The sequence below is a fragment of the Penicillium taxi genome (genome assembly GCF_028828555.1).
Source record: "Penicillium taxi strain IBT 34144 chromosome Unknown utg000005l_segment0_segment0, whole genome shotgun sequence".
Taxonomy (NCBI): Eukaryota; Fungi; Ascomycota; class Eurotiomycetes; order Eurotiales; family Aspergillaceae; genus Penicillium; species Penicillium taxi.
The window spans coordinates 3,824,314-3,844,426 of record NW_026643207.1 but is presented as its reverse complement, the minus strand read 5'-3'; the positions used below and the strand labels follow the sequence as shown (position 1 = coordinate 3,844,426).

At 48.4% G+C, this 20,113-nt stretch overlaps 5 protein-coding genes across 5 annotated transcripts; 3 read left to right on the top strand and 2 right to left on the bottom strand.

Moving 5' to 3' along the window:
* Nucleotides 1–383: 383 nt before the first annotated feature.
* On the top strand, nucleotides 384–1,388 carry N7495_008733 (RTA1 domain-containing protein; the record flags this gene model as incomplete). Its single annotated transcript, XM_057211384.1, has 2 exons — nucleotides 384–741; nucleotides 808–1,388. 2 exons carry the CDS (start codon nucleotides 384–386, stop codon nucleotides 1,386–1,388), a joined length of 939 nt encoding a protein of 312 aa, XP_057060927.1.
* A 3,963-nt stretch (nucleotides 1,389–5,351) lies between these two features.
* Nucleotides 5,352–12,239, bottom strand: N7495_008732 (acetyl-CoA carboxylase ACC1; the record flags this gene model as incomplete). Its single annotated transcript, XM_057211383.1, has 2 exons — nucleotides 5,352–12,032; nucleotides 12,090–12,239. 2 exons carry the CDS (start codon nucleotides 12,237–12,239, stop codon nucleotides 5,352–5,354), a joined length of 6,831 nt encoding a protein of 2,276 aa, XP_057060926.1.
* Nucleotides 12,240–13,706: 1,467 nt separating this feature from the next.
* Nucleotides 13,707–15,538, bottom strand: nde1 (nuclear distribution protein NudE; the record flags this gene model as incomplete). The annotated part of the gene is made up of 2 exons (XM_057211382.1): nucleotides 13,707–15,242; nucleotides 15,302–15,538. 2 exons carry the CDS (start codon nucleotides 15,536–15,538, stop codon nucleotides 13,707–13,709), a joined length of 1,773 nt encoding a protein of 590 aa, XP_057060925.1.
* A 2,493-nt stretch (nucleotides 15,539–18,031) lies between these two features.
* N7495_008730 (uncharacterized protein) lies at nucleotides 18,032–18,609 on the top strand (the record flags this gene model as incomplete). The annotated part of the gene is made up of 2 exons (XM_057211381.1): nucleotides 18,032–18,244; nucleotides 18,538–18,609. The coding sequence occupies 2 exons, from the start codon at nucleotides 18,032–18,034 to the stop codon at nucleotides 18,607–18,609; spliced, it is 285 nt and encodes a 94-aa protein (XP_057060924.1).
* Nucleotides 18,610–18,951: 342 nt separating this feature from the next.
* Nucleotides 18,952–19,450, top strand: N7495_008729 (uncharacterized protein; the record flags this gene model as incomplete). Its single annotated transcript, XM_057211380.1, has 2 exons — nucleotides 18,952–19,107; nucleotides 19,160–19,450. The coding sequence occupies 2 exons, from the start codon at nucleotides 18,952–18,954 to the stop codon at nucleotides 19,448–19,450; spliced, it is 447 nt and encodes a 148-aa protein (XP_057060923.1).
* Between the last annotated feature and the right edge of the window lie 663 nt (nucleotides 19,451–20,113).

Genomic DNA, 20,113 nt, shown 5'->3' with positions numbered 1-20,113 from the left:
AGCTATAGAATAAACAACGCAGCACCGCCCACTCAAACCAATCCATGGCAGCCATGTTTCAAAAATAAACTCGACCAGCCGCAACGACACTATAGTGGACCCCTGTACATCGCAATGAGGCCCGTCCGTCCGCTCAATCTCACTTACATTGGTATGGAAATCTTGGAGCCTCGATGTCGATCTGAGGAGCTTTGGATCCTTGTAAGTGAGGGCTGATTTTATGGGGCCTCCAGAGCTGGACCATCTTTGACATATAAAGCACCCTTTCCTTCTGGACTTTCTTCCATAGATCATCAATCATTGCGATCTAGCCCTGAACCATCCAGGTATCTGCCTACTTCTCGATCAGACAACATTAGAATCCTCTTCTTTTGTACTTCAACATGACTACCGAGATCGACCTAAATGCTGGCTGTTTAGCCTATAACGAGTTGTACGAGACTAAATATGGCCTTACGACTCAATATGGCTATGTCCCATCACAAGGCGCAGGAATTGCATTCTGTGTTCTCTTTGCTTTGACGATGGCCGCTCACATCGTTCAATTTTGCTGGAAGCGGACATGGTGGTGCAGTCTCTTTGCCATTGGAGCAATGGGTAAGTATCTACTCAACATTCCAATCCGGGACCAATCTAACTCGTTACCAGTGGAACTACTCGGCTGGGCTGGTCGCCTTTGGGCTGCTGAATGCCCTTATAACAGCACTGCATTCATGATTCAAATCTGTACATTGATCATTGGTCAGTTCAACCCTTGAAAACCTACCAATATCATGAGTTCACACTGACGACCTCTATTTCAAACAGCCCCAACCTTCTTCACTGCAGGAATCTACGTTCTTCTCGGTCGATTGATCCGACTTTTTGGCCCAGAATCCTCTATCCTCACCCCAAAGCTGTACCTATGGATCTTTTGCACATGCGACATCATCTCACTAGTCGTACAAGCCGCCGGTGGTGGTCTGGCTTCATCAGAGTCTGGCGTGGAAGGCGGTAACACCAAGCCTGGAACAGACACCATGGTAGCAGGAATTATATTCCAGCTAGTCTCCATCACCATCTTCATTGGCTTTGCTGCAGACTTTATCCGACGTGTCTCACGCATGGGCCAGTTGAAGAAACTCACATCGGGTACAATCTTGCCCCTTACCGGTGCCATAGTGCTGTCTGTTGCTGTCATCTATGTTCGGAGTATTTACCGTGCAATCGAGCTTGTTCAAGGATGGTCGGGATTCTTGATCACTCATGAGGTGTACCTTGTTGCTATGGATGGTGCTATGATGGTCATTGCGGTTGGAGTGTTCAACATCTTCCACCCTGGCTGGCTGTTGCCGAATGATGTGGAATATCATCTGCCGAAGTTCCAACCTTCCCTCGAGTTGAAATAATGGGTTTTTGAAGTTTGAACTTCATTTATTGTTATTTCAAGCGTTCATTTTGCAATTGATACCTTAGATGCACATGCATATAGTCCCCATTTCAAATGTTTTTTGTCGCAGCTTGCTATTCATTTTCACTACAAGGTTCCAAGTTTCTTTCCAATTTTTATCTATACATAAGCACTGGGTAGGTCCGTATTCTGGTCGAAATGGACCGTTGTAGGTAGAGTTGCACTTGGTTTGCCTGCAGAGTTCTTTAACGCGACCTCACGAGGTTGGGACACATTTACCTGTAGGATGTCTTTCACGACAGTAAAAACATTTGATCGCTATGCTAGATTCAAAACTCAAAAAATCCTTCTGTAAAGGCCAGTATGTAGGCCAAAAGGACTGGGGATGTGGTTGTTGTTCTTGCTTGAATTTCTCTTGCACAAGACAAAAATGATTTCTCAAAATCGTATTCAGTCATCATAGCACCTTCAGTAAACCTATGGCCTAAATTTTTATTCCCAGGTTTCTTATAGACAGCCAATATGGGTTGTTGTATGGGAAACCGTAGTAAAAAGATCTTGACTCTTGATCAACATCGATTGAATGACGTGTTTTGTTGTGATGACGTTATGTTTTGATATACTCAAGGCCTCAAATCCACAACCTCTCTTCTCTACCCGCGACCACAAGGGTCACCAAGCAATGAAAAAAAAGCATGAGAGCGATGAAATCAAAATTTTGGGGTAAAAAATTCCCTGGCCACGTGAGCCAGGAGCAGTCAGGTTAAAAATTTTCAACCAGCAAAAACATAATCTCGGATTCCTCCTCACTGATATATGTAATACCCTTGCACTAGGATGTTTGAAGAAGAAAGGAGACTCGAAAGAGCGACTTGGGAGAAGATATAGGTCTTAGTAGCGAATCCGCTAGTCCGTATTAGGTGAATAGTCATCAGATCACGGGGTGATAATAACAAAGTTAGGTGCGGATGACGATAAGATGCATGTCCTGGTTGATTTGGACTTCAATTTCATACTAACACATAAGGAGGATACTGCTCACCAACATTTGACCGAAAGACTTAAATAGACCTGTTTGGTCCGCAAACTGAAATCCATTGAAGTATCACATATCACCTCAACAACGATATCAGATACTGCATACTGCGTATGCCCAAGAAGGAATCACTCGCATGCCTTTAGCGATTCAATAGATATAACTACTTTGTATGTTCAAGAATTTCATCACCCAGTTTCTTCGGCACTTCGATCGTAGACGAGCCTACATTCGTTATGGTTCTGGGTATGACTGATGGAGTAGTTGAGCTGATTGATCCATTGAGGAGTATTAGCCCTTACTTAACTAGTATCTAGGTATGTAGGGATTCGATGTACTAGTAGATACTAGGCCTCAAGAGTTACAGCAGAGCATAACTTTAATTCAGATAGCCAATTACATACTACATAAATGTTGCAACCTACATAATTCACTTCATCCCTTGCAGTAAGTAATCAAACCAAAGCGGTGAAGAATCCTCGCTTAGCTAGCACCTCCCCTATTTAAACCTCCCGGCCCATTTTCCCTTCCTCTCTTTTCTTTCTTCTTCATACTTACCTTGTTTGGGTGGCTGCGCTCATGTATGCAGCTTAACCACGACTCGGTCTCCACATTGCACTACGTGGATGATCAGGTCGTCCAACGGCTTTCGGGTCTTTGGCAGGCGGATTCTTTGGCACATATAATTCCATTTTATGGGGTTCTTTTTTTCACCAATACTTGAGTCAGTGATTCGAGGTTGGAGAAGAGGTGAACCTGTTCAGACAGGTCGTGACAAGGTTATAATCATTGTCATCCATCAAACTTGAGCTGCCGGTGGCTTCTGAAAATAGTATACAAGGATAGCGCCGAGCTGGCAAGAGCAAGCAGTCATTCCAGAATTCAAAAAGAGCAATGTGTATCCAAAATGATGCCTGTCATTCCATTCGATGAACTTCCATCACCAATTAGAATGATGACTAATCCTAATATCTGGCGCCACAGCCGCAGAAAAGTGGCTCAGTATCTGTGTCATGTGCACACCCGACTCGTAAAAAACGAGTCGGGTGTGCTTCACCGGTTCTGCCAATTTCACCGGTTCTGCCAATTTAAAATATTATTTTACTCTCTCTATTAATTCTGCTTTAAATACAATTCTGCTGCATCTGTTTAAAATATAGTACATCCCTTTCCATCGCCTCCAATATTTGGCCATTTCCCCCTGAATTGGCTCCTGAATCTGCTCCTGAACCTGCTCCTGAACCTGCTCCTGAACCTGCTCCTGAACCTGCTCTTGAACCTGCTCCTCGGCCTGTTTTTGAGCTTTTAGAGCTTCTTGGGCCTGTTTTTGTAATTTTTTTTCTAGTTGTAACTCCTCCTTGGTTTTCCTGATTTTCACAAAGCGTTTTATATGGTGTAGGTTTAATACACCAGTCTGCTGGAGGGGTGGTTGGTTAAGCTGTCGTTTGGTTTTAGAGCGCCGAATTGGTTCTTGCGCAACCCTAATATTCTCAACCGTAATCTTAAGATTTCGATACTCTTCTTGGATCAATTGGGAATGGCGAGTAAGATATTTAAGACCCCTTTAAACCCTTAGTTTGAGGAGGTCTATATCAATATGCTTGATAATCTTCTCTTGGTTCATCTGAAGTCGTACTAAGGTTTTTGGCGGAGTATATTCAATACTAGAGGAAGAGAGTGGTAGAGATGGTGTGCGTTCATCATTGTGTTGACGAAGAGGACCTATAAACCATATTGTTATGGGATCGTGCCTACGTTCACGTCCATTCTACTGAGCTAAAAGACTATAATGATTTCGCTCTCACGAAATCATACTTAGGCTCTACTTGTATAGTGCCACTCTTGATCCTACACTAAACATCATTTGTCAGGTGTTCTTAACCTATGACACCTCACTAGGTTGAAAACCACACTCATCAAAGTTATAGATTAACCGCGAAGGCATACCACGAAGCAGATCATACCAATGACCTATCTTAGCTGGATTTTTAGCCATCATTCGCTTAGAATCCTTGACTTTCTGCTTCTAAGGACCTAGTTTTAGACCTTTAGGAAGACGCTTAGTAAAGCGATATACCCAATTTGGCCCAACAGTTCTAGTATCCTTAGTATCTTCAGAACTAGAATCTTGAAGTAGGCGATTTGCCCACATCTCAACCTGTTTTGGTGTTGGTGGCATACGCCAATCAGTTAGCTGGGTAATTCAGCGTACTAAAATCTCCTCCTGGATATCGGTAAAAACCTTATTGACTGGTTTTTGTTGAGTTTTCGCGGTCGCATTGGTTTTAACGCGGTTATGGAGAGTACGTCGATTGACACCAAATTCGCGCGCAATCTTAGAGATATTTGGGTTTTTTTCGCGTTTGGCGCATCAAAGGCCTTAGAGAGATGGGCCTTAGTCGATTCAAAGGTTTTAGGCATGGTGGGTGGGAGATATTGGGTAAAATAGAATGGAATGTGGAATTGGAAGAACCGGTGAAAAAAAAAAAATTGGCAGAACCGGTGAAGCACACCCGACTCGTAAAAAACGAGTCGGGTGTGCACATGACACAGATACAGCTGGCAAGGCGTTTATGGACTTTCTATTTGAAAACTGTACTTGAATCCGAGATCTGTAACCGGAATGATAAAAGATCAAGCTAATTGATTGATACATGACCGATATATGACAGACGTCTCATTTCAATATCTTAATATACAGTAGTTGCAATTCTACGGAGTACATCCGACGAACCTTGGAAAGAAGTGATGAATAATAAATAAAATTCTAAGTAAACTCGTTCACCACCATAAAAAAGCACTCAACACCTTGGAACCAAACCAATAAGTCAAAGTCTCAAGAGAAATATCGAATGAAATATAGAAAGATAGAAATTAAACACATAAAAGTCATAAAAAGCAGTATTTTTGCCGCTTGCATTCATATTAAGCGGAACCCAGGTACTTGAGGACAGACTCGCGCTCCTCAACAGGCAACATGGACAAAACCTGCTGCACACCGCGCAGACCACCCTCCTTGTTTCCAATGAGCAGGGAGGCGACTTCGGCAGCGATGCCGTCGGTGCGGAGAGACTCGACCTTGCTGTGGACCAGCTTCTTGTTCTCCTCGTACCAGGTTGCAACCTTTCGGTCGTCGTTCTCGACATCGTCGTCCAGCAGGCCCGTCCAGGCGCGCAGGTTCTTGAGGTGGATTGTGTTCGGAGATTCGACGACTGTAGGGGCAGGGGCTGAGGTGGGGATTGCACCTTGGGCAGCCGTGCGGGGCGCTGGGTTTGCGTTGGCGGTTAGCATGCGCTTCACGATCATTTGCTCGCTCAAACGGCGACGCAGGCGCCAGTAGAAGAAGCGACGGGCGTTCTGCCAGCGCAGAGGCTTTCGGATGACACCCTTGGCTACCATGCGGCCGGCACGGTCGTGCAGGTCAGCGAATTGGAGGGCGATCTGCAGGTAGACGGGGAGGAGGGTTTCCTCGCGCTGGGCCATCTTGGTCTTGATCTCCGACAGCTGCTCCTTGCTGAGGGACTTGTCCTCCAGGGAGCGGCGGAGCTCGCCGTAGGTGGCGTCCAGGCGGGCCATGGTGTCGAGTTGCTTCTCGCGACGGTACTTGATGTTTACCATACCCTCGGGCTCAAGGACACCACCACGGGAATCCTCGTCGGCGTACATCTCCATCTGCTCGGGGTTGATGGTGGGGTCGACGACGACCCAGGATCCACCACGAAGCTCTCCGAAGGGGGGAATGTAGACGAAGACGGGCTGCTCGTACTTAGTGAGAGCGTCGACAATGTACGAACCGTACTTGAGCACCTCGTTGTACATGTCGCGCTGGCCACCAGAGAAACCACGCCAGTTGGCAAGGATCATGACAGGCAGCTGCTCACCATTGTTGAAGTCACGCAGAGCCTGGGCGGTCTTGAAGGCCGAGTTGGGGTACCACACACCACCGGCCTCTTGGGAGATCATCTCCATGGAGTCGGGGTTGGCAGGGTCAGCCGGGGTGATATTCTCCACAGCACGGGTCTCAACAGCGATAACACCCATTGGGATGCCGCCGAGGCGGGCACGACCGACGACAACGGTGCGGGCCCAGCCACCGAGAGCTTCCTCGAAGGAGTCCTTGTCGAACAGACCGGGGAGGAATCCCTCCTCGTCCTGCTTACCGTTGATGAGCCAACGGACATCGTAGGTCTGCTTGGCAGGGGGGTAGTAGGCAATGTCACGGTCCCAGTCATCGGTCCAGGGGCGGATGGGGATCGGGGCATTCTTCTTGTCGGGAACGTAGGACATCCACTCGACAATCTTTTGCACACCTTCAAAGTCATCATTGGCAGTCATGTGCGAAACACCGTTGTTGTACATGATCTGAGTGCCACCAAGCTGCAGGTTGGAGGTGTAGACCTCGCGACCAAGCAGCTTGTTGATGGCAGGGGCACCAGTCAGGATGATGGGTTGACCCTCGACCTGGATAGCACGCTGGCCGAGACGGACCAGGTAGGCACCGATACCAACGGAACGGCAAGTAACTAGGGTGATGGTGAAGATGTCCTCATATGCCTTGGAAGTGGCGCCAGCAATCAGACCAGAGCCCTTCAGACACTCGACACCCAAGCCGTCCTTGGCACCAATGATGGTGGTGATCTTGTGACGCTCTTCACCATCGTCGGTGATGAGTTCAGTCTCAACCTCCTTCTTCTTGCTGGCGTCGAACTTGGCCTTGGTCTCGGGGGTGAGGTAGAGGTACTTGAAGCCAGCCTCGGGTCGGGCAGGGTCATTCCAGGCAACAGAGAAGTGGGGAATCAGCTCATCGGCAACACCGATACGAGCACCGGAGTTGGCAGACAGGTAGATACGGGGAATGCCAAGCTTGCGAGCGAGCTCTGTGCACTTGTGGAAGAACTTGTCTTCCTGGGGACCGAATGAACCAATCTGGAAGGTGATGTCGTTGGCAACAACGATGAAGCGACGGCCACGAGGATACTCAGGGGTACGGGCAGTGACCAGCCAACCCACCATACCGTGGGTGTTGGTACCAGGCTCGCGGTTAACCTCAACAAGCTCATCGGTGTCGTCAAGCACCAGCTCATTGTAGTCAATGCATTCCCCAACGGCAGGACGCTGGGAGGCCAGGGAGGGGATATTGTCACCGATCTTGGTCCAGCTGTTCTGGAAGGCCTGGCGGAACAGCTCAGGGAAATCGTACACGTACTGAGTTCCCATAAGGTGAGCCTTGTAACGCTTGGGCTGGAGCCACTCCTTGGTCGGGTAAGGGGTGGAGACAGGACGCATGTGCATGGAGCCCATCTTGGTGGTGCCACCAATGCTCTGGAAGATCCACTCGCCCTTCTCGGACTTGCGCTCAATGTACAGCTCAACCTGGATGATGAATCCATAGGTGTTGCTGATGATGACACGCAGAGGGTAAGGTATGCCAGTTGTGGGATCAGTGCAGAGAATACGGATTTCAGCGCCGGTAACACGCAGGCGCCACAGGCGGCGACCGAAGCGGTCCAGGAAACCAGCCAGAGCCTGCTCAACATCGGTGGGCTGCAGGTTAAAGACAGGAGAGAAGTTGATGAAGATGTGATTAAGATCAGAATTGTTGTTACCAATAATCTCGAGAGCATCCAGAATATCATTCATCAAGCGATCAGCCTCAGAAATCAAGTACTCAGCAGTAGGAATGTCGTCACGGAGGCGACCAGGGCGGACCACTGCACGGATGAAGTAGCGCTTGTCAACGGCCTTGTCATTCTCAGGACCCTTGCCAATAGCACTGTAAACGTGGATGTTGCGGTTCTCAGTGAATACGGGGTTGATCTTGAATTTGCTGAGACGGCCAAGTTCCAGCTGGAAGGCCAGAGCGGGTTCGCTGTGACGGATACTCTCATCCTCCTCGAAGAGAGGTCCACGGAAAGTGAAGTAACCAGGGTAGACACCCTCTTTTCCGCAGATGAAAGTAACACGGCGAATGCGACGGGAGACAAGCTCTTCACGATTCTCGGCAAGGAGGCTCTGCATCTGAGCAACGATCTGGTTATCGTCCTGTTCCTCGATGTCGCGAATAGCGATGTTCAGGACACCGGTGAGCTCCTCATTGTCGACCTTGGTGGAAGGACGACGCTTGCCTTCGAGGTTGGCCATCAAACCCTTGACGGGGGCCGAAGCGTGAGGGAAAGCCTCCAGAACCTTGGGGAGATGCTCTTCAACATCGTCCAGGTACTGAACGGGAAGAATAGCACCCTTGCGGATGGGGTCGTTGTCCACATCCAGAGTCAGGTCACCCATGGAGTTGATCCGCTTGAAGGGGTTGGACTCAGCGGTGGGAGTGGCAGGTGCGGAGGGGTGAGTAGTGGTGGAACCAAACTCAGGCTGACCGAGCTTGCCGAGACAGAAGTCCCAAGACAAAAATGGTGATTCGTTCTGAGCATTGTAGTCAATGCCCTTCAGGGTGTAGGCACGGTAAGAGCGGCGCACGTAGACCTCAAGAGCAGCGAGAGTAACCCAGGGGTCCTGGTGGATGAAGAATCGAGGGAGCACATCGAAGACGGTGTACTTGGAATCAACAACCTCCTTCAGGACTCGAGAATCGGGCTCACGGTGCTCCCAGCCAGTCTCACCGTAGCGGGACTCTATGACAGAAGAGCGCAGAATGTGCTCCATCTGGGACAGGCGCTCCTCGAGCGATGGCATGGCACACTGAATCAGGAGCTCACGAGCCTTGAGGGTGACCTTGGCGGCAGCACGAGCTTCAAGATCAGTAAGCTTCTTCAAGGTAGGCTTGAAGTACTTGCCAACATCGCCAAGCTGGGGCTGGTTGGGGCGGTACATGTCCAGAATAGCGAGGACCAGGTTGTTCTTGGATCCAATGCGGCTATGGGAGAGGACAGTGTGAACGACCTTGGCAAGGTCTTCCTTGTTCTCTTCACGGAGCTTGAGGATAACATCCTCATCACGCTTGGTACCAGTAGAGAAGAGCTTCTCAACTTCGTAGTACTGCTCCAGCAGACCGATGAAAACGTTGTATTCGTTGATCTTCAGACCCTCCTTGAACTTTTCGATGACAGTAGTCAAAGGCAGGAGAGTGGTTCGAAGGATATCGGCATCAGCAGGGTTGACATTCTCCTCGATGAATCGGGAAAGGGTCTTCTGGAGCTGCTTGGCAGGGAACTCAGCCTGGCGAGACTTGGCCTTGTCGACGATTGTCTGGAGCTGGGTATCCAGCTTCTGAGGCATACGGGAGTGCAGGGCCGATGACTGGGCATTCCATTCACCGTAAGGAAGGTCAGGGTTGCGCAGGACATCAACAAGCTCTTTCAGGGTGGCACCCATGATCACCTGGTTGTCGAAACCGCGAAGAATGTTCTCCAGGATGGTGTGAAGCAGGCTGAAGCGCTGGGGAGGCTTGTTACCGACAACGGTGGGAGAGCCGAGATCTGGAAGTTGACCTGTGAAGGTCTGGGCGTGCTTCACACGAGAGGGGTCATCCAGAGAAATGATACCGAGGATATCACCAGCCTCAAGGGTAGCTCCGGGCTGCTTGATCAATTGCACGATACCAGCCTCCTGGGAAATGAGGGGCATGTACATCTTCATGACCTCAACCTCAGCGAAGGGTTGACCAGCAGCAACGTGCTCGCCGCTCTCGACGGTGAACTTGACCAGCTTACCGGGAGAAGGGGTACGGAGCTGGGTGGGGTCGTTCTCCTGCTCGAGAAGACAGGTCTTGCCATCGACACTAAGACGGGTGGCAGCAGCCTCCTCCTTCCAGTAGACGTTGTGACTACGACCACTAAGCAACACCAGCAGGCCACCGTCAGCCAGGGCACGGACGCCAACGGAGCACTTGGAGCCGTTGATGAACAGGTGGTAGCTGTCATGACCGGCGCGGGTGGCAGTGAACTTGTAACGGTTACCCTCGTAGATGAAGTCGATAGGGAAGACAGTCTTCAGGATGTCCTTTCCAGGCACCTGACCCTTCTCTAGACTCTTACGGTACTCCTCAATGCCTTCCTCGCAAGCGAGGTGGGCCTTAGTGACGGCACCGCAAATGACGGCAATGATGGGGTCGGGGCGCTCGGCAGTCAGCTTCTTAGAAATGAGCTCATCGAGCCAACCAGTGGTGATGGTGTTATCCTCGAAAGCGGGAGTCTCCAACAGCTTAATCAGGTACTCAACGGTGGTGCGGAAATCACCACGAATGCTCAGTTCCTTCAAGGCAACAACCATGTGCTTACGAGAAGCAGAACGGTTCTCGCCATAAGCGAAAATGTGACCAAACTGACTGTCTGAGAAACTGTGGATACCACCAGAAGAACCGACGGAGAAGTAACCCCAGACGTTGGACGAACTACGGAAGTTCAATTCGTGCATGGTACCACCAGAGGGTTTGAATCCCTCGCCAGGATCTTCGGAGGTAATACGGCAGGCAGTAGTGTGGCCCTTGGGCTGGGGGCGACGCTGAGTCTGCAGGCTCTCCTCGTGGGAGAAGTCAAAGTCGATCTCCGAAGAAGTGTTGGGGTCAACACCATACAGAAGACGGATATCGCGAATCTGGTGCAGGGGAATACCCATGGCAATCTGGAGCTGGGCGGCGGGCAAGTTGACACCAGAGACCATCTCAGTGGTAGGATGCTCGACCTGGAGACGAGGGTTCAGCTCGAGGAAATAGAACTTGTCGTCAGCGTGCGAGTACAGGTACTCCACGGTACCAGCGGATACGTAGCCGACCAGACGACCCAGGCTAACAGCAGCCTTCTCCATGGCGTTAAAAGTGATGGGCTTGGCAATAGTGACGGGAGCCTCCTCAATAATCTTCTGGTGACGACGCTGGACAGAGCAGTCACGACCAAACAGGGAAATGTTGTTTCCGTACTGATCAGCCAGCAGCTGGACCTCCAAGTGGCGGGCGTTTCCAGCGAGCTTCATGACGAAAATGGGAGAACCGGGGATCTCGTTGGCGGCGGCATTGTACAAGGTGATGAAGTCCTCCTCCTTCTCGACCTTACGAATACCCTTACCACCACCACCTTCAGAGGCCTTGATCATGACAGGGTAACCAATTTCCCTGGCCTTGATCAAACCCTCTTCGGGAGAAGCGGTACAGCCGAGAGTGTAGACATGATCAGGCACGGTCACGATACCTTGATCATCAACCACGACCTCATCGACACCAGTTCCAGACCACGGGATACAGGGCACACCAGCATGCTGTGCAACAATAGTGGAAGAGATCTTGTCACCTAGCGAGCGCATGGCAGAGGCAGGGGGTCCAATGAAAATGATCTTCTTAGGCGAAGCAGCCAGGGACTCGGGTAACCGAGGGTTTTCGGAAGCGTGACCCCAACCAGCCCAAACGGCGTGGACATCCATTCGCTCGGCAACATCGACAATGAGCTCGACGTTGGCGTAATTATTATTATTTGTTCCACCGGGAACTTCGACGTATTGATCAGCCATACGGATGTAGTCAGCATTGGCTTGCAGATCCTCCGGAGTAGCCATCACGGTGAATTGAATAGCACGCTCATTTCCGAAGACCTCATAGGCCCATTTCCGCACGGAACGAATCTCCTTGACGGCAGCAATACCGTTGTTGGCGATGAGGACCTGTAGATGACAATCATTAGCTCATCTCTCATCGCCTCTTTTTCAACTGCTACTCACCGAGGAAATGACGGAGTGACCGCCATTCTTGGCCACAAAGTCCTTCACATCACTAGGGGCAGCAGCTTCCAAGTGGTTGCCACCGATAAAATGTGAAGGGAGATTGTGCTTAGCAGCGTTAGAGCTACCGTGGCCATTTGTGATACCCATGATGTAGGTATATAGATCAAATTCGATTTTTAGCTTCCCATGCAGGGTTCAAATTCGGGGATTAAACAGCACAGCTGGAGAAGTGAGATAGAGTAATGTACAGGGAGTGGCGAGGAACCCCGGGAAGAATTGGCGAGTTTGGGATTGAGTTGTGAGGAGTTGTGAGGGAGGAGGTTGAGGTAGGAGAAAAGGATGGAAATGTCAAGAAGGTCTTTATCTGCAGTGTGAAAAACGATCAGAGAGTGAAACGGTGCTCGGTCACATAAAATCGACGGAGGGGGAAAAGCAAAATAAGAGGCGAGGGAATGTAATCGCAAACGGATACCAAGGATAACACGGTTGCAATAGTAATTGAATAACTCACCGGGAAACCACCAATAACCCGTAGAATCTATGAGAATTGAAAAGTAAGAAAAAAAATAGGTGTAGAGGCCAAATCCACTAAGAGGGTATTAGTATATTTTCTTTTTTCTCAAATAAAAATGATGAGAAAATGAAATTCCGAGGTCCCACCGGAGTGGAGAATTCCCAACCGGGACAGGTACCGATACATAGTCAACAGTATGGTAAAGTACCTCAGTTTCCCCAACTCTCTGGACTTTGTTGGGCCGGGTTCCACCGTCCCTCTCACAGCTACAGCTTCCCTACTTCCTTAATGTCCCACCATTTCTTAATGTTAGATCCATTTCTTCTATTTTGATCCAATAATATCTCCGAATTTAAAAGTAGATAGCTTTTAATCTTCCAAGGCTAGAACCTACCCTTTTCGTATACTTTATATCATATGTACTGTGACCTGGCATATGCGTTTAGGGCTAATATCACTCCGGACTATTCGGACCTCCAAACCCTATAATTAGCTCGTAAAATTGGATCTGATGAAAAGATGAAGTGTCCCAAGCTCCAACCCAACCAATCTATCTTCCATCCAGGTCTGTGCAGACGTTTACGGTACTTGAGCCAATTGAAGCTATTTGAAACGTGGGGTTCATCCTTGTCCCCCGATCTCCCGGGGGTCAAGGCTCATTCGGGGCTTACATACATACGGGGTAGAAGTACTAAGATAAGAACTGATCCAATGAAAATAACATTCGTGGGTATTATGAAAAACTTTGAACGCCTCATCGCGAGGCCCAAAACAAAATAAATAAATAATCGGACGCTGAGACACAGCTTAGGACGCCTCGGAATCTATCCGGACTGAACCAAATGATCGCAAATAAAAAATATGGGAAAAACTTCATCTGAAACTATACAGGATCATGCGTAAATTTGGGTTGGAGTTGATGTGCAGGTCTAGCCATGCCCCATCATTCCAGTATATAATTCCGCAATATGGCAGTTGAGAATTAAACAAAATCCAGGGATGATTTGGAAAGAAAAAAAAAAGAAAAGAAACCCACCGCATATCCACGCCCGATGAAAAATAATTTGTTGATGCCCGAAAAAGTAAAAGGAGATGATTCTCTAGAAGGTCTCTCCTAGGTCGGTCTGCGTGTTTCGTTCGGGTGGTGGTATGTGCCCCGGGCCGATACTTGTCTTGAAGCTCCGGGGTGTGGGAATGGCGGAGAACCCGCTAGGTGTACGCTTCTTCAGCCCCGGCGTCGTCGAAATAGATGGCCGCCGGAAGTCCAAAGGAATGCGAGATGTAGGTGGAGGAGATTGGTCGTGATCTTCTTCAATGTGCGGCATGCTTCCATTTGAAGAGGCTTGTCCAGCATTGTTACTGAGAGAAGACCGAGGTCGTCGACTCTCAGTGACGGGATTAATGGAGTAGTGACCCAGGGGAGTCTTCGCCCCGGGGCGACTCGAGCGACTCTCCGGTCGTACAGGCACTCCGGAGTGTACACTCTGGCTGAACGAACTGCGACTAGAGTAGCTCGTTCGGCTACTTGGGCGACTATCACGAGCCCCATATGTTGTGCGACTCTGCGCGAGGTATGACGGAGTACCACCTTCGCTGTTTTGCACTGAAGACCCAAAGCTGCTGCCACTCAGACGCTTCCGTGAGTGTGTCCGGGCCGTGATGGTGGCCGCAGCGGGGCTGTCTCCGGCGATGGATCCACTACGTGATCCACGAGAGGAAGTATCTGAAGGTGCTGGAAGGCGAGACTTTGCAGATTGCACTCGTTCTTCAAGCCTCTGCATCTTTCCAATTAAACCGCGGATCTGATACAAGGACCCAGATTTGGGTAGCCCGAGTCCAAGTCCTGACATGCGTGGTGGGGCATTTGTGGTAGCCGCCCTCGTAACGCTAGTGCGAGACGAAATGGAGGGTGACCGACTGTTAGGGTGGGCGAGCGATGAGGCTCGTGAGTGGATGGGATGGGGATGGGGGTGAGAAGCTTGTGAGGGGCGATGTGGAAGTCTGGCATCGCGAAGGGTCCTGGAAGGCACCTCGGAACCTCCTGCTCTCGAGCGAGGGAAACTCGGAGTAGCATTGATCGACCTACGCAAGTTGGAGGAAGCCTCCGAGATGGGCGGCGAAGGAGGAGTGGCAGTAGAAGAAGACAGTGATGGCTTGGGAGGAGGAGTTGAGAAGACTGGCGAAGAGGTAACAGTGCTAGGGGACCGGTCAAAGATTTCTATCGTATGAGGGGTCGATGGGCTGCCATATAGGGGGACTGGCTTCCGGCGACGGAACCCGTGGCCACCCTCGGCTTGCCGCAACTTGTCTTGAACGATGTCGGCTTCAACCTTGAGATCAGACAGCTCATCGCGAAGACGCTGATTCTCAATCCGTAGCCCTTCACGCTCCTGTTCTCCACTCCTCATCTCATCCTCCAGCAGCACTTCTCGTTCAATAGCCATGTTGAACTTGGATTCCATGTCTTCCAAGGACGAGGTAGTGTTCCGGGCTTGTCGTTCATAGTCATCGTTGGCAACCTCAATATCACGCAATTTCAACTGTAAAGTGCGGTTTGTGTCACGTAGAGAGGTGATCTCCTTTTGTAGAGTGGTTTGCGCAGAGTTGGCTTCGGCTTTAGATTGCTTGTATTTCGTCTGCGGTGATAGTTAGTTTTTAGTGCACCACGACAACGAATGATCTGGATAAATATCACCTTCCATTCCTCTGCTTCATAACGCAGAGAATCGACCTTTTCTTTCAACTTACGCTCCCGTTTCTCTGAGGCTTCAATATCCTTCTCCAGCTCCGCCTCCAGCTCTCGACTGGATGTTTGAAAGTCCGAGAGTTCGGATTCTAGTTGCTCGTACTGAGCCTTGTAGTGTGCAAGCTCATCTCGATAGGAACTGCTGGTGTGCTTTCGCTCAGAAGGCACTTCATCTGCGGCTGGCATCTTCCCACGTTGGGCACCGGTCGATGGGCCGCAGAGAAGACGTCCACAAGATCCGCAATCGTAAAAATTCCTCGCGGGTAGAAATTATGAAAGGCCTCCCTGAGCGCTCTCAGTCACCCAGAGAAGTATCTCAAATGTTCATGTGGCTATGGGCGATCGGACACAAGACCGGTGCCTTATTGATACGTTGTTGATAAGTGAGACTCCGAGACGGAAATGACTAACGATAGCTGACTCATCTTATCACGTGGATCGCGTTAGATGGGTAGTCTCCACGTGACAGGTGGGGCTTGTACTCTTTTGGACTTGTACTGAATTTACTCCAAGTGTCGCACTCTTCTTTTCACATCATCCATGATATAAATGCAGAATACGAATTCCTGCAGCTCAAGATCTCATTATGGAGTCTAGCCAGCAGCATGACTTCGTATCTATCTCGACACGTTCAATTTTGACCACGGTCCAGAAAGCAATACGAATGAAGCTACAAACTATCAACGCACTAGTTCTAAGCCTAATGATGCGGATAATTCCATGAAGATCTTTCTTGAAGAGCTAGGCTTTGAGAGCTAAAAACAAATCTGGCAGACCTGGAATAGGGGGATGGAGATAATTTTAGATTTTGGGAAAGGGGGATAGAGATAAGGATAGATCCCATTATATGACGTAGTTGAGGCACCCATCCTGAGTATCACATAACGTATGACATTTAATGTTTTCAAATTTCCATACATAATTAATAAAATTTACTATCTACTTAGTAATTTTATATGTAAATCTCATACCATTACCTCTACTTATATGTATCTTTGAGAATGGCCTACTCATTGTCTCTGCAGTCATAGAGTGCCGAATAACGCCAAGTAGGTATTGACATTGACTAAAAAGCCTCGCCACTGATACTCAGCTACTGGAATCGCAAGATAGTCCTTGGAAGCTGCTGTCATTCTTGGGTACTCATGCTTATAAGTATTCCACCATAATGAAAATAATCGATTTCACCAGGATCCGCCCTGACCAGTGCAGTTGGTCTTTTTTACATATTTTCAGCGATAAAGAACACATGTGATTTATACACTTTGATAGTAAAACTATAGAAAACCAGATTCAAGCGCTATTTAGACTGTGATATCAGACTAAGGGTTCACTTTACACAGGCATTGGATGTTTGGGACTCTATAGGTAAGTCACTCCAGGGAAGAAATTTACAGACCTGGATCGGGATCCTGACGGGTCGATCTGCACCAAAAAAATAAAGATGAAGAAAAGCGGAGAGACTGGAAGATCCAGAAGCCGGTAAACTTAACTCTGTTTTTGCGGGTTAGATTAGTAGGGACTCTCACGATGGAAGGTGAAGGTTTCTTATGATTAGATCGGGTGTTGCTGGTACTACAGATTACAGAACCCCACTTAATGACTTACCTAGTAACCGGCCCCACTTTTTTAAACCCAAAAACAGGACCCTCACTTACGGAATGGAACAGGAAAGCGGTCTGCGGCAGAGCCGAGTTATCATCTATCTAGATGATATGTATTTAGTTACAGAATGGACTTTTACACACGTCTTCCCTTTCTTGACTCTCTACTTTCATTGGGCTTTCTTTTATGGTTATGGCTGGTTTTTCTTAGCCGACTCGACCTGCACGTCCCGACCGTGCTGCCTAGAGCGTTCCTCGTTTCACTAGGTACCTAGGTATCTTCTTCATAATCCAAGTAAACAATAAGACCTGGGCAACCATATGGCTGCCCGGGTAACTAGGTACTAGGTATAAATTATTTTAACTTCAAATTTAATTCTGTTACTATATATTTCTGACCAGATGTATGGTGCTCTTGGGAACAGTGACACCTTGATTCGTACAAGCACCCTATTTGACGAGGGATATTAATCAAATGATTGTTACGAGAACCCTCATGCAAATTGTCTTATTGCTTCAACAGAACCTAGAAATATTTATTAGTCGCTTCGCAGCACCTCATTTCCTCCAGGGGAGAATCGCACCAGTTCAGAACATTTTTGGAACTCCTAGAGAGATGATGAATTTTATTGGTCTGGTGCATCATGTTCATGTCTTGACTCATTTTTGCATTGAATACTGCCTTGAAAACTGCGTAACGCGCTATCCAGGAGAGCTACAATATCCTCAGGACTTCCGTATCTCAACATGGACTGAGGAGCAGCGAGTCATCTTCGGATTTTGGCATATCTTGTTCCAAATGTTCTATCACGATTTCTCAAATAGGGTACCTGGCGACACCAATTCTACTTATCACCTAAATTGGGATTGGTCAAATCATTCTACAGCGGGGATAAAGCGGCTCAGTTTTACGATACTTGAATTCATGGATAAAATTTCGAGCGATAAGCCATGGAAAAGCTTTTCAAAGCCATTTTCATTACCTGAAATTCGAGATGTAAAAGAACTTTGCCGAGTCTGTCAGTCTCCACCGTCATGTTTAGCCATTGCTCAGAATCTACATCTGCGTGATGTTATGCCCAAAAAAGTCTCATTAGCAGACGCACCAGCTGAATGGGAAAAATATATGATATCTTCCCATGATACAGAGCATTCATACGAGTACTACTTAAGATCCTCGCCAGATCTTGACCACGTCAGTCTTGAACCACACGACTTCATAGAATGGGACGAAGAGGATAGTGATGAAGAGGATGCTACAGCTCTCGATATATTTGTAGGGCTCCCTGTATATCATGTTTCGGTTGGTCGGTACCTTCTTCGTGCTTTCCCTGGTCTTTCACTTTCCTCTTTTTCTCAATATGCTCTTTCCTATCTTTTTCTAACTTCCCTCTAGTCAGCATAGCACAGTGTGCTTGCTTCTTCCCTCGTCCCAAAACCTGACTTTCCCATCTTCTGTCTTCCGTCTTCTCTCACCTCCACCACTGTGTGAGGCCTTGACAACTTGACAACTGGACTTGTGAGTACCATCTCTACCTTCTGCTCTGCCTTCTGTTGCTGACTTCCCTCCAGTTAGCATAGCACTATGTGCTTGCTATTGTCCTCGCCACAAAATCTGCCTTCCCGTCTTCTCTCACCTCCACTACTGTGTGAGGCCTTGACAACTGGAATTGTGAGTACCATCTCTACCTTCTGCTCTACCTTCTGTTGCTGACTTCCCTCCAGTTAGCATAGCACTGTGTGCTTGCTATTTTCCTAACATAACTCTGTGACGTCATGGTTATGACGGAAGTACCTCAGAAGAGATCGTTCGAGCCGAGCCCGCCTGGGTCTGCGAGGAAAAGAGTTTCAACTGTATTTCCTTTCCTGGTCCCACTTTTCCTAATGCATGATTCCTAACGAACTCTTTTCTCTGATTAGTCACAGCATCCTGTTATTTGGTACGATTCAGTCGTTTCAAAAAACATAAATCCAACTCTTGATGCCCGTCTCAAAATGATGTCCAGCATCAGCGATATCGATTTCCACGCGGAGAAAGAACTCGTCGCTAACGAGAAGGGCCGGGATCTCATGCATGAAATAAGAGATGAAATCCAGGATGAGCAAGATGGAGGACTCCAACGAAAGCATGTCGAAGAAGCTCGGTGTGGTGTCGGAGAACTTATATAAAGTCCGGAGACGGACGTTATCAGTATGGATACAGGACGCAATCACTGCAAATAACAAAAAACGGACCGACGGTATTCGTGTCGTGAACAACTATATTCATGGAGGAGATATCCTCATGGACTGCCTTGCTGCAAAGCGTTTCGTGCCTACAAGTTTTGAGCGCCTTCACTTCCCGACTTTATACGGGATGACACTAGAGCAGGCGCAAGAGCTTAAAGACGTAATGAGTCCGAAATCGATCGCTTTTTTGAATCGGATGGCTACAATACTACTTGACAAGAATCGGGTAAAGCTTTTGCCCGAAGACGACAAAAACGGATTCTGATTGTCAGTTTGTTAATTGAGAAAAGGTATGCAGAGGCAGAGAGCTTGGTCGATGAGGAGGAATAGTCTACCTAGTACCAATAAAATCATATCTCCAGGGCTTGATCCAATTTTTTCTATATATACACTAAAGAGTTTCCGCTAATATATCTCCCAACCAGGCGCATCTGCTGCATACAGCTCCAGCGCAGCTTTGGTCCCCATCCAGTTTAAGAGTCCGATAGAACTGGTCATCTTTTCAGAAACCAATCCAAAAAGGCCCTACAAAAGAGTCATCGGACTCTGCCAATGTTATCTTGAGCTGTTCTCGGCCACAATTGCAGTAGTTATGTGCAACATTGGAAATTACTGATGCGTGGTTGTAGCAGAGATGGCCGATGGCCCCCACTCAAGAAGAGGCCCTGACCCGTAACTTGACCCTATTTCTGGTTTCCTTTGAGTCTTTGACTCTGAGGCGAGGTGGCCCGGCTGATGAAAGCCATCGAGGAGAGAGAGGCGGAGGAGACATGAATCCCAGCCCGGGCCTGGAGTAGGGGAATCTTTGGTAGTGTGATACATATTTTGCTGCAGCAATTTCATGCCCAGCCTAATTGGTTCCAAGGTGGTGGCTTTCCAATCTTGAAATATTTGAAGACTCCTTTCACTTTAGTGTAGGTATGATCCT